The sequence below is a fragment of the Neolamprologus multifasciatus genome, chromosome 16 (assembly GCF_963576455.1).
Source record: "Neolamprologus multifasciatus chromosome 16, fNeoMul1.2, whole genome shotgun sequence".
NCBI lineage: Eukaryota > Metazoa > Chordata > Actinopteri > Cichliformes > Cichlidae > Neolamprologus > Neolamprologus multifasciatus.
Genome location: NC_140454.1, coordinates 13,999,112 through 14,012,972, shown reverse-complemented (window position 1 = coordinate 14,012,972; position 13,861 = coordinate 13,999,112). Strand labels below are relative to the sequence as shown.

General features: G+C 37.7%; 1 protein-coding gene across 5 annotated transcripts in view; it reads right to left on the bottom strand.

Annotated features, from left to right (window-relative positions):
- Positions 1 to 13,861, bottom strand: part of il1rapl1a (interleukin 1 receptor accessory protein-like 1a) — a 170,288-nt gene that overhangs the window by 93,085 nt on the left and 63,342 nt on the right. For all 5 annotated transcript variants that reach the window (XM_085136489.1, XM_085136490.1, XM_085136488.1 and 2 more), the window contains one exon: positions 7,315 to 7,600. In XM_085136489.1, coding sequence (XP_084992615.1) covers positions 7,315 to 7,600 — 286 coding nt within the window. The remainder of the gene's footprint in view (positions 1 to 7,314; positions 7,601 to 13,861) is intronic.

Here is a 13,861-nt window from a genome sequence, read left to right as displayed (position 1 = left end):
AAGCCTGCAGAAGACATCTCTGCATGTTAAATATTCACAGCAGGCACCCTGTGGCATTGTGGGAAGGTGTTGGTGCTTACGCTTGATTGATGGACAGCCGGAGGTCGATGCACACTCCTATGGTGTCGTTCACGTCTGTCACATTCTATTTAAGTATAGCAGCTTTAGATATTTGTCTGCAGCTCGTGGTAGCTGTAATTCTCCACATATTATTATCTAACATGTTGGACAGCGTAATCATGGGAAGTAAATGCACCATTTTTCGCATACTCTAGAATACAGGTTTATTACTGGAAGTATTATAAAATAATTTATCCACAAAAAGTAGAGAGACTGTGGCAGTGAAAGAGTGGAAAAAAAAGTCTGTTGGCTCCGTGACTCTGACTCAGTGTTACAGACCTGAGAGATGATATGCAGAGGAAAGAGAGGCGGGGAAAGAGCAAAGGAATAAAAGAGAGAGAGTCAAAGAGAGAGCATGGAGATTGGTATGTAAATTAAGTCACCTTGACATGAAAACTGGCAATTGGACTTAAATTTCCAGACAGAGAAGGACAAATAATCATTCACACACATGCAGACACACACACACACATGCACACAATAAATGTACGCACAGTCTATCCACAGAGAAATAGTGTGGTGTGCCTCAGTATCTCTTTCTGAGAAAAACACCTGGAGGGCTTTAGCGAAAAGCTGGACTTAGAACAGATTTACCTTCAATTATAGACATTACACAACATACACATAGCTATAGGATAATGTATTATGTATACTGTACAGACAGGGGATGTTAGGACAGTGACACATTTTTGTTGTGTCAGCTTTAGCCTGTTAAATTACAACACTGACTTTGAACTTTACAATGACAAGGACTTAAAAGTACTGACTAACAGCTTTGACAAGAGAGTGGTCATTATAGGATATATAATCATGAGTGCTTCTAAATTGCTGATTCCAGTTAACTCTTTCATGTTATAAAACTTGTCTCCATGGCTTAAAACAACCCAATCTGACCACAGTCAGTTTGGTATAAATAGGTATATGTGTATCCTTAATATTTAAATTTGGCATACAGGTACAGCTAAGGTCCCTAAAGGTTCTCATCTATATCTCACAACACGAGGTATAGTGTCATTATGTTGCCTGGCAACCACCTAACAAAATGGGCTAAAATGACCCAGTTATACCATTTATGCACCTTATAAAAGCATGTATCATATTAATTAATACTAAATAACATAAATTTGTATAAATGTTGCAAATACCTAACAATGGACTAACTCTCAGACTAATCAATCCTGTAGCATGGTGTTATACCATGCAAATAGTCTTAAGAGACCCCTCATTACGTCTGCCAAGGAGGTTATGTTTTTGGTAGCATTTGCATGCATGTCATCATTCTGTCTGCAAACACAATAGCTCGAAAAGATTTGAATGAATTCTGATAAAATTTCGTAGGAATGTTCAGTGCATTCATGTTGGCTTATATCCAACAAGTTCTTCGAGGCCCGTGTAATGATTTATTGGTTGAAAAATGACAAAACCCTTAACATAAAGGGAATGATATACAGATGGAGATTCTACTGTAGTTTATTTTATTATCTACATTACAGTAAAAGGTTATAACTGGTTAAACACGTTACAATTTGTATACATGTGGGGTTTTTTTTTTTTGGAAAGCAACATATACTAAATGTGTATTACTAAATATTTAGTTCTATAGCAGATGTGTAATTCTACACATCTACTAAAACCACATAAATAAAACGTTCTTAAAAATAATTAAACTCATATTACACTTGTCTCTACTTTGCAAATGCTTTTACTGCACTACAAACTTCTTAAAGTAAACTACTACAAACTACAAAGTCAGTATTTGATATGACCATCTTATACTTCAACACGGCCTGAACTCTCTTAGGGATGACTTTTTGTAATTTCTTATGATTTTCTGTACATTTCTTTAAGTACTCTTCAGGATAGTTTTCCGGGATTCTTGAAGGACGTTTAAAACTGTTCTTGGGATGTTGGATGCCTTTGCTCCATTCTCTTTTAACATGATGCTATGTTAAGATATGTCTTTGCTACATTGTGTGGCAGTGTACAGGATAGGAACACTGTCATGCTGAAAAATGAAGCCAGTGATTGAAGTTTTCAGTCAATTAGTAGTGGATGATGAATGAAAATATGTATATTACAATATATACGCTCTGTCATTTGTAGGCTGAGTGCAGGCAGGAGTGGTAAAGTGCACCCAAAGTGCAGATTCCAGAGACAAACGTGAACTCAAACAGAACAAAACTAAGTATCCAAACAACTTACACAGGCAGACAGAACACACAGCATCTATGATGGTAGATCATGACACACAGAGAAACACAGGGCTTAAATACACAGAGGGAGCAATCAGGGTATGGGAAACAAGAGGGAAACACAGCTGGGGCAAATCAGGCCTAACGAGACAGGGGAAGCAAAACCAGATATATTAACATAAGACATGGACCTTCAAAGTAAAACAGGAAACATTACACAGAGACGCATACTTGACACGGGGAGACAGCAACTATGGATCACAGACAGAAAACCAGAACACTAAAACGAACAAAACCCACACAGAGAACCTAAACTAATAATAATCCTATACCCCATAAGGCAAAGCTAGAATATAATGAAATAACAAAATCAAAGAACCAAAAAACACAAAACACTGGGTCGACGACCCAGGCACCCTAACACCCTCTAATTGTCTATTTTTGATAACATTTTTTAAAAATCATAGTTAACCCAAGTGTACATGAATATAAGTACCTGTAAAACCTTACAAGTGCCAACTGTTCAGTAGATACTAACGTCTCCATTAACAACTATTTTCTATCAAGGGCGTTACTGATATAGCACTGACACAGTGTAAGTTGAAAAATTCTCTTTGAGCAAGCACTTTGTGCAAACACTAAAAATGAATTATTTGCTATTAATTAATGGCTAAATACAGATTTTGAGAAAAGCAAATAATCTAAGAGAAAATAAAACACAGAGAAGTGAAGCTCTGTCTACAATAAAATATAAATGCTACACTGTACCAGTGGCACATATTGTGATTTTAATTGAATACATTAATTACAAGAGTCAACAAACCAAGTAAATCATTATGGTTTATTAGCCAGATTATTAACTTTACATATTATATATAGAAAGCCAAACTATAAATCTAACCTTATATATTCAATTTTTGAAAATGTTAGAGATGTTGTTTTTAATATATAGTAGCATGGTTATGTCATTTTTTTATTCATCCCAATTATTATTATTATTATTATTATTATTATTATTATTATTATTATTATTATTATTATTATTATTATTATTATTATTATAGGGTTGTTTGAGATGTCTCCAGATAAATTAAGGTATACTGAAAGTCCTATTTGTGATCTAAAGGGGGTGAAGAAAAGACTCCTCTTTACCTGCAGGGAGTTTTAGGGGAGAATGTTTGGGTCATATGTGCTACAGTGTGTGACTCAAAAGCTTACACTATAACAAAAAGACAATTGATTTCAGCTTTGAGGCAAATCTCTTGCAGTGGTCTGATTAGGATATCTGAGAAGTTCGAAATCCTCTCAGCTCAACACAAGCAGAGAGGAAAACACAGCTGGGGGCACTTTGTTACGATTGCAATATTCTGCAGAAATATAGCATTCACAGAATTTCCAACACAGTGTATACAGTTGTGGCCAGAAGTTTATCAACAGTCATCATGGACATAATTGTTCTGACCTGTTCTTTATCCAAGGTGCAATGATTATACTGCATCAATCTTAAATCACTTTAAAAAGCACGGCTCAGATATATAGATACACTCACTTTAATCTTTTAATAAGTGGTGCTGAAGGTTTTACAATGTCTTCACATTGCCAAGGCCCATTAACTTCTCATTAGTGAGCATGATTGACTACAACTGGTAGTTTCTCTTTGTTGTTTGACAGCACTCATTGAATTGAATAATAATCTGAACAATGGGAACGTTGGGAAAGAACTCAGTGAAGATCTAAGAAAGAGAAATGTAGATTAGCACAAGTTGGGAAAGTCTCTTGGAGGCATTTCTGAATGACTAACGATTCCAAAATGATCAGTTCAAACAATTGTACATAAGTACGATTTCTACAAGATAAATCACCACTTTGACAAAGTCTGGAAAAATTGGCAAAGAAAATAATTTTGAATGCTCAGTAAGCATCTGTGCTCAAGTTTGCCAGAAACTGGTAACCAGTGGAACACCAGCGTGACTGTCCACAGTGAAGTGAGTTTTAAATCGCCGTTAACTAAGAAGGTTCCAAGCAAGAAAGTAGCCTTTGCTGCCAAAATCAACACCTTCAAACTTAATTGAAATTTGCAGTTGCCTACATTGACAAAACAATTACATTCTGGGGAAAGGTTTCTTGGTTAGACAAGATAAAGACTGAGCTATTTGACCACAATAACAAGAGGTATATTTGGAGGAGTAACGATGGAGCTTTCAAACATAATAACACTTTGCCAGCTGTTTAGCATGGTGGTGGTAGCATCGTACCCTGTGGCTATTTTGTTGTCAGTGGTGCTGGAATATTGCACAAAGCAGAATAATTAAGAAGGAGGACTACCTCCAAATTCTTCAACTTCATCTCACATCAAGAGCTAAACAGTCAGGCTTTCAGCACAACTGAATGCTTCAACAGCTCAAACACACATTGGTTTTGGTCAAAGCAGACAAACATTAAACTTTAGGAATGGTCTCCCCAAACCACTCAACCCTATTGAAAATATGGTCTATGCTGGGTCAAAGCCAGGAAACCAACAAATTGAAATCACGTTGGCCAAGAAGAGTGGGGAAATATCCAGCAAGAGTCATGCTAGAATTTTGTTAATGGCTACCAAGCATCTAGTTGTGGTGCAACTTTCTAAGGTACATGTAACCAAATATTAGTGGGGTTGTAAAAATTTACTTAAGCTTGTATATATGCTTTTGAACCCGTGTAGATTGGAGAAAACACAAAATAAATTCAAACTTGTGCACCAAATTCTTGTTTTTTTTTAAATAATTAAAGATATATAAGATGTAAACTTCTGATTGCAACTATAAATAAGAGCATGTACTAAATTGTTAATAATAAAAGACCATATTAACTGAGAGTAAAACAGCACTTGAAAGTGTCTGTGCAAAACTGTATCTACAGCATGCAACAATGAAATGCAGGTATAGCTCAGGGTATCGTTGCAGACAAAAACACTCCCCCTGGTCACACTCCATGTATCCTGCCTCTTTGGGTCTTTATGAGGCCTTTAACAGGGTTTATTAAAATCTCTCTGAAATGAAGAACTGCAATAAGGCGTTTATTGAGGGATGTTCTCTACTGTATAGGTTAATAAGTTACTGCCACATGATTATGCATCTTGTATTACGAAAAGTCTCTATGTAACAACCCACTGAAGTCTGACTGTGGGATTTATTTAATAATTTATTTTTTGCCTATATTTGGTTGCATCTGTGTGTCTGTAAATGTTTCTATGCAAAACCAAATGGAGAATTTTAATTTTAACTGAAAACAAAGTATGTATAACTGCTCTATTAAACACACAAATGCAACTCCATTGTGCTTCTGTCTCAAGTTGATAAAGTTGATAATGTGGTCAATGACAAACTTACTTTTACTTACATTTAATGGTTACAGAACTTGATTTTAAAAGAGATTCACTCCACCTTATCTAAATGTAACCGTTCAAGATGAGCGTACATGCAAACATTTGCCTGCGTTTTCACGCTGATTTATAGTTTACTGCAGTTCTTGTCTCTCAACACTCATACAAAGACAGCTCTATAAGAGTCATGTCATGTAATCTTTGAGATGTTTTAGGATTTAAGACACATTTGCTCATGAAAAGAGAGTTTAATTTGACTTTATATGAAAAATTTGAGATTATGTCGCCTTTGAGTATATGCCCTGCCACTTATTCTCAAGTGTGAAATTGAATATGTGCGGATTTAATTTGAAATATTAATATTTCTTAACAAACCATTTCTGTTCTATTTGGATAATATTAGCTTAGTATATAAAGTAAATAATTTCAGGTACATTTGAATTTAGCAGTCACAGAGTTTTGAGTTTGTTTTATTCTAAATAAACCCTGTCAGTAATAATCAACTTCTAAGTATGTCTCTAGAAATATGTTTTGTAGGTACTTTTTTATGCTCCAGTGATTTAGAGGTTGACACACTCCTTGTTGAGTGATTCACCAAAAAAACAGACAAACAAAAAATCTTCTGAAATTGGTGAGGTACAAGGACTGAAAATGGGTCAAACTCCAGCAAATGTCCAAAGACAAACTTTTGAAGACTTTCAGAAGGCCTGCTCAAAACCGCATGAAAAACAAACAAGTCTGGCTCTTCGGAAACTAAAATATGAGGAGTTGCTAAATTGTGCACAGTACTGTACATCATTTCTAACTTGTCGAGTCATACGGTCGTGGCAGGTACAGTACAGAAACAGACTCTCTAGCTTTGACTACTTTTATCACTGCATGTGCATATCAGATTTGCATCTAGGTATGTAACCCTTGAAGTCCTCTCCTCTTCTGCAGTAGCTATATTGTATTTAGATTATTAAGTGTAATATTACTATTGTTGGATACTAAGATTTATAGAGCACTGTATTTTCCCGGTGCTGCTTGTCCTGTGCGCTCTCCAGAAGCACCATCATGCACAGTATGTTTGGGAAATGAAATGGCTATAACATGCTTATTATTTCCCTTGACAACACATATAGGTATCACAGTACAAAAACTTCTAACAGTATAGTTGGTATGATTCTAAGCATAATGCAATCTCACCTCCATGGTAGAGATTCATGGAAATGTTAAGTTGCCAATTAATCTAACCACATGCATGATAATCTGCACTTTTAAACACATTTAAAGAGACAGTAGTTCATTTTGATAGATGTTTCCTGTTTGACACTGTCATAGAGATAGAAGTCCATTCTGGTAGATACTTTCTGCTAAAAAGAATAAGAACCCCATTTCTTTTCCTTAATCACATTTAGAAGTTGTAGTTTTAACTGACAGAATGACCTACCCTACTTTTAAAAACATAATTAAAGGAAGCTTGTCAGCTTCTCACTCTTACTGTATGTGACCTTGGTAGCTTCTAGATAATGTCTTTCAAAGGTAGTTCGCTATAAGTAAGAGGCTTAGTTCATCTGCCTTACTGTAGGAACAGGTTCTTCCATATTTCCATGTTCCATATTTCCATGTTCCATATGAACAGACATCACTCAAACTTACCGTAAGACACAAGAGTAAAGGCCCACATCTTGAAGGTCAGCAGGTCTGAACCAAATTGCGTCCTCCTCCTTGCTCATGCGCACGCCATCAAAAGAGATGGGCTCCTCAAAGTCACTGTGGCCAAGGCCAGAGCTGCGGTACCACATGAGGCTAAGGCCCACACTCTGTGCCTGGCTGTAGTTGGCTCGGATGTAACCGTAGAACAGTGCGCATTTTATCCGTACCGGCTCACCCTGAAGGACCCGGTACTTCAGATAGTCCACTGACCAGTCTGTACAGCCATCCACTACAAAGAAGCAGAAAGAGAAGGAACAAGACATGCATCATTAACAAAGTGAATTTATAAAATGAGTCATAAAATCATAAATCATGCATAAGCATTAGTACTGCAATTCCAGTATGCAGTATATTCAAAGATATATTATGTAACAACAAAGCAACACATCGGTATTTTGCATTCTCACATTGCTTTAGGACAGGAGGGAAGATTGCTGGGTCATAAACAACAATGTCCTGTGTGTATTTTGAAACACTCCCTCAAATAGCTCTATTAGTAATGAGACAATAAGCTATGTATACAGTATGCAAGTATACCGCTATTTCATTGTGTATGCTGAATAGATAGTCATATAGCAGATGACTTTTAGCTCCATAGTGTGTGTGTGTATGTGTGTGTTTTTTGAAGATTGCAATTAAATTTGTTACATCAGTGCTAGACAACTCTTCCCTCCTTACCTGATATGTTGACATTTCTCATCCAGGGCATATGTGCTACGATGCCCTCTGCAAAGGAAGCTTTGACTATCTCATATAACCACTGTGACATTTGGAATTAACCATAAAATATCTTCATAAATGATGTCATGCACCTTCAAGTGCTGTGGGTGCACCACAGCTCCAGTGCAACACAGTGCAAGGCTAGCTTGTTGTTGGGAATAAGCCCTTCAACAGGTTTTGTGCCTTGTCCTACAGTTCTACAGCTCTGTAATCTGAGTAAGTTTTTGTATATAGTGCAGTTCAGAAGAAAACAGTTTTAAAATTAAACCTAACATGTGCAGAACAGATGAGAACTGGACCTTAAAGCCTTATATATGAAACATATAGGGCAACTCAACTCGCAACAAAATCAAAGAAACTGGCAGGGCCTACCAGGCACGCTGGTCTGTTCTACTTCTGGCAAGCACATCTCTCCTAGTTCCCAAGCTACTGGATTTTAACCTATGGCCTGCTATCTGTCTCTGACTAATTAGGTAACATTTGTTTATCCAGCAGGTGTATATTTGAAAGCATGTGTGTGCATGTGTAACCAGAGACTGAGAGAAAGAGACAGAGAGAAGTAGTGATGGTGTGGTGAGATAAAGTAATAAGAACCCTGCTGCGTGCCAGTCTGTGAGTGATACGGAGCCTCACAGGGACAGCTATGCTTGTAATTAATACTCTTAATTACCAGGGAAGTAATGTGTGTCTTTCTGTGGGCGCGTTCGTGTGTGTGTGTAGGTGTGTGTGTGTTTTTATGAGTGTGCATTCCCTATACGAATGGTTGTCTGCCTAATTATGTCAGTAATTAGCAGCGTGCTTAGCTACAAATGTGTGTGCACCTACGTACATTTGAATGTGAGAGAGTTAGAAGGTGTGTGCATGGAATAAAATGTGAAGCCCTGTCTAATTATCACTCTGCCCACATGCCCTAATACATGCAAACAGGCATAACTGTACTTTCATATGTGTTTACGTACACACCTCAGAACTTCAGACTTGATTACTTTAACTGTCAAGCATCTTAATGATGAGCACAGTTAAGGTTACACAAAATCTTTTTGTTGAAGATTTCGATACACTATTAGATACTTTAATAATTCTAAAACGCCACAAGACATCATAATAAAAAAACAATACAAACCTCAGAGAAAAACTAAACAATAGGGTGAATTTCCTCTACATTTGTTATGACGACATAAATATCATTACACAGAAGTAGAAAGTAAATCTTCTCCCTTCTCTGAATATCAATCTACTAATCAACAGGGACAGCAGAGGCTTCATTTATCCTTTTTTTATACACCTTCTACACCTCTAATGGATATGACCTCTGCATTGCTCTCACAATATCCATTTCTGCCCCCTGTGCCACAACAAAAACTGTTTACTGAAAACACTTTATTCAGAAGCTCCATGCCTGTCTTTTCCTTTCACCGTGCAGACCTGAGCTGCACATGCATAAAAGTATGTATATATAAACACACACACACGCACGCACACACACCTACACACACACACACACACACACACACACACACACACACACACACACACACACACACACACACAAGGAGACCTTTCATTCCTTACAGATATCCCAATGGGAGTTGTCTAATGCGGTGGCCTTTTGTGGGGGAAACCATATTTACGTCTGAGACTCAAAACGGTTTTATCAACTCAATTAGAGGCTGACATTTCTCACATCCCCACGCTGGGCCGGAAAATCAATGCTTCCCGCTGGAGGAATACTGCAGTCCCCACCTCTCACTCTCTCACACTGACAGCACCACACATATCTACACGCACATACAGAAGCTCTCTCTTTTCTTCACTGCTCCTCTGGGACGTCGCGCATTTGTACTGATTCTGTTCGGCCACTCTTAAACAAGCCCATACTGTAAAGGGTCTTTCCATATGGACACATTCCCACATGACTGTCCGTCTGAAGAAAGGTGGCCTCTGCTCCTCCTTTACTGCAGTACCTCGAGCTGCAGTACTCCCTTACTGGCTAGTGCTAGTCTGCTGCTGTTGCCCTAGCACTACTACAGCACATGATATAGAGGGTATAGGTATGGCTGGTGCAAGAAAATAGCAAGGGGGAGGGATGTCAAGCTGTGGGATGTGTGTCGTGTATGTGTGTGCGTCTCAAAGAAACCTTATTACATTCTGTGTTGAGGTCCAGACCTGTCCGTCTTCATGTGACACTAAAGCAAGGCAATAAATACAGACCCCTGAGCTAGAATAAATTTACTGGCACTCATGCATACACACTCGTGGAGCCACACAAACAAGCAAACGCACACTTGGAAACCAAACCCAACCTCCCAACATAAAATCACAGATTGGGCTACGTCCAACCCGAGTCAACTCCTGCTTTGTTTCTCCCATAATCAAATTCCCGTGATCCTTCCACAACATCATATGCCTCCAGTGGGCTTCCATGTCTCTCACTCGCTCTCACATTGCTCTCAGTTATCAGACTCGCTTATCTCATCACTACCTGCTCTCTTAATGAAGTGTAATTATCAAACGTTAGGTGGGCGGCAGGGTTCTTGCAGGCCAGGAAGACATTCAGTGATCATATGTGGATAAGGATACTTAATAACTTTCTGTCTCTTTCTTCTCTTTCTCATTTTCTCAGTTTACACCCACGCCACATGGATGACTCTATTTCCTATCTCCCTATGCCCCTATGACTTGTAGCCTGGCCCGCTCATGTTTCCTCCTCCACTGGTGATTTGGGACTTTTTTTTTTCTTTATAACAATAAATAATTGCTTCGTTGTTTAACCGGTGACTGAAAAGGGAAGCAGATGACCAACAAAGTCTCCTAAATTTGCCTATATCTAAAGATAATTATGAACTACAGTATCTCTCGATGGCTTTCAGGCCCTACAAAAGTTTGTGTGTGTGTGTCTGTTTGTGTGTGTGGAGGGGGGTGGGGGGTGTGATGGTCCATAATCTATAATAAAACATCCACTATTCCATCCATAACCATGGATAACCATCCATAAGCTTTCTTCAAATGACTTAAATCTACTGTGTTGCACACATTAGTATTATAAGTCCTTTATATTCAGCTAATGGAATGAATAAATATACAGAGCAGTAAATATAGAGAAACCATTCACACATTAGTCTTTAAAATGGGCTTAGGTACCAATCACAATGTGTCCTTTAGGCTCATTACTGTGCCTTAATTCTCTATCTCCCCATCTAGCCTCCAGATTATTTAATCAAGGAACAATATAGTCAACCACTACCCGAGTCTTAACCTGTAGTGATAGGATCCCAGCTGTCTCTGTAAATCACTGACTTTGTCTTTTTAGCCAACTGTTCCCCTGCGTGTCCCTGAATGTGCCCTGAATCTGAATGCTTCTTCCAGGCTTGCCAGCCTTGAATCAGAGGTATGTTAACATTGGATCTCCACATAAATAAAAAGCCCATAATGAGGGACATACTGTGTTGGAGGGATGACATAAATGTATAACCCAAGTAATAGCAAGATATTTGCAGTTATTATTGTCCTTATGTACACCTGCGTGAATATGATTGGAAGTAATAAGTCAGATAATAGCTGAGAGCTATGAGTAAGTGTGTTTGTGAAGTATGAATGCAGGAGCTGGTGCCAGTACACTAATGCAGTTAGTGCTCTGCTTAAAATAACAGTCTTTTTTTATGTTGTTATGTGCGATGTTTGCTCTGATTCTTTGCTATAAAAATGTACTCTAAGAACTGAACTCTTATACGTAGGGGACCCACATCAACCAGGTCTGCATATGTTAACTGCCAGCTGATTTAACTCAGAAACTCAGCAATGAGCAAAATTAGCTTCTGCCATCTGTCTTAATTATTTGGTATTTACAGAACAAGAATATCTTAAAATAATGCAGCTTGGTTTTGTTTTGATCCTCCACTGTTGCAATGAAACAAGCTACTTTCTAACAGCACCTCACATAGCCTCAGTTGGCATTTGCAGTACATATTGCAGTACACACCTCTCCTATTTCTGTGAATAATACAAAATTCTAAGTTTTATAAATTTGTCTGTTGGAAACTATTCCAACGTGAGCTGATTTTGCAACCTGCAATTACAAAAAGATCATTTATACTGAAACCTTTGCAATTATGCAGTTGAGGCCAGTACCTATAGACCCAGTGTCAACATTTTTAAACATCCCGTTGTGCAACCACTAAACACACACGGTTCCTATTATTTGTAGGAAAATCCGTCCAATTCCTTATCCCTCTCCTGCTAAAACTCCAGAAAAACCTCCAGCATGGACAAATAACGTGATGTCTGCTTTTTTTTGCTTATCTCTCCCCCTTGTGCCGTGCCACTCTGTACTTCTCTGTCTCTAAATCGTTCTCTTTCACTAACAGTTTACCATTGTTCATTTATATGCAAATGCGAAGAAATACTGATAATTTCTCTCCTAAGATGGCGAACTGCATTTGCTCTGAAAAAAGTTAGATGAACATCAATCTTCTTTGAATAAATCTGCCTTCGTGCTCTTTCTGTCGCAACTGAATAAAAAAAACCAAAACGTGTTGCAACAACAAAGATTTAATTTTAAGGCATTGTCAACCTGTTACTCATTTACAGACTTCCAAAAGTTTTTCAAAATGTGAGTAATGTTCACTGGGTTCTTTCTTGAACTCCCTGACTGTAGCTAATCATTATCAGGAGTTTTATGGGTAATATACACATACACTAGTTGTATGTCAAAATAAATACATCAATACATTTAACTATTGGGAGTGAAGAATGAAAATCATCATGCGACTACACACAAAGGAAAGAAATACCCATACTGCTGGCCTGCTGTAGAAATATGCAACATTTCGATTCGACTTTCATTCTTCCTTTTGTTTAGATTCTTCCAACTGTGTGAAACTGTGCACATATCCAGTATATTATTATATCGAAAGACTGATTATGTAGAAGAAGATACAAGAAGAGGGATAAACAAACAAGTGATGGGTTGTAATGTGTTTGCACAAAACTTCCAGCTGATCCAAACTCACGGTCCCCATTGCCTCTGTTATGTTAGCCCAAATTTGTATGTTTGAGCAGAAAGTTAGAATGAAGTATTAAATAAGTAATTTACTTCAGATTTTAAAGTCTCAATGTTTTTGCTGAAGCTGGTAGGAGGAGGACATCAGAAAATACTCTGAGTTGGGCAAACGCGACAGATGCATGCCAGTTTTCTAGAAACAACAGGAAGTAAGCTATTCCATTTCAGCCACAATTTACCTTGTTTACTTTTCACAGAATTATAGACCATAAATAATTAGAACTAAAATACCATAAAACGATGAAGAAAATGTTTTCACTGTTAGTCAATCTATACCAACTGGTTGTTGTTTTTAAACCCCTTTAATCACTCTCAGCGTATGTCACATCCAGGTTTTCTTCTATCATTAATCTCCTTTATGTTTCATCAACTCTATGATTTTTCCACACTCCATCATTTAACTTGTATAAAGTTGCTACTGGGTACCAGAGAAAATGTGTTATCATCTTCCTAACTGGCTGCACCGTTAGGTTCCACTTTTCGTGGACGGCTCTGTAACCAATCGCAAAGAGAACTGCATGATTCACATGTTTGCGGCCACTGAACTGTGCAGCACTTAACTCGTAATGATACTGAAAAAGTTAAGAAAAAAAAAAAACGATCACCACTATCACAACTGTCCAGTTTCTTCAAATAAATATCACTACAATTCCTGATTATGTTGCAAATACTGCCTTGGATCTGCAGTAACAAATGGTTCACACTTACACT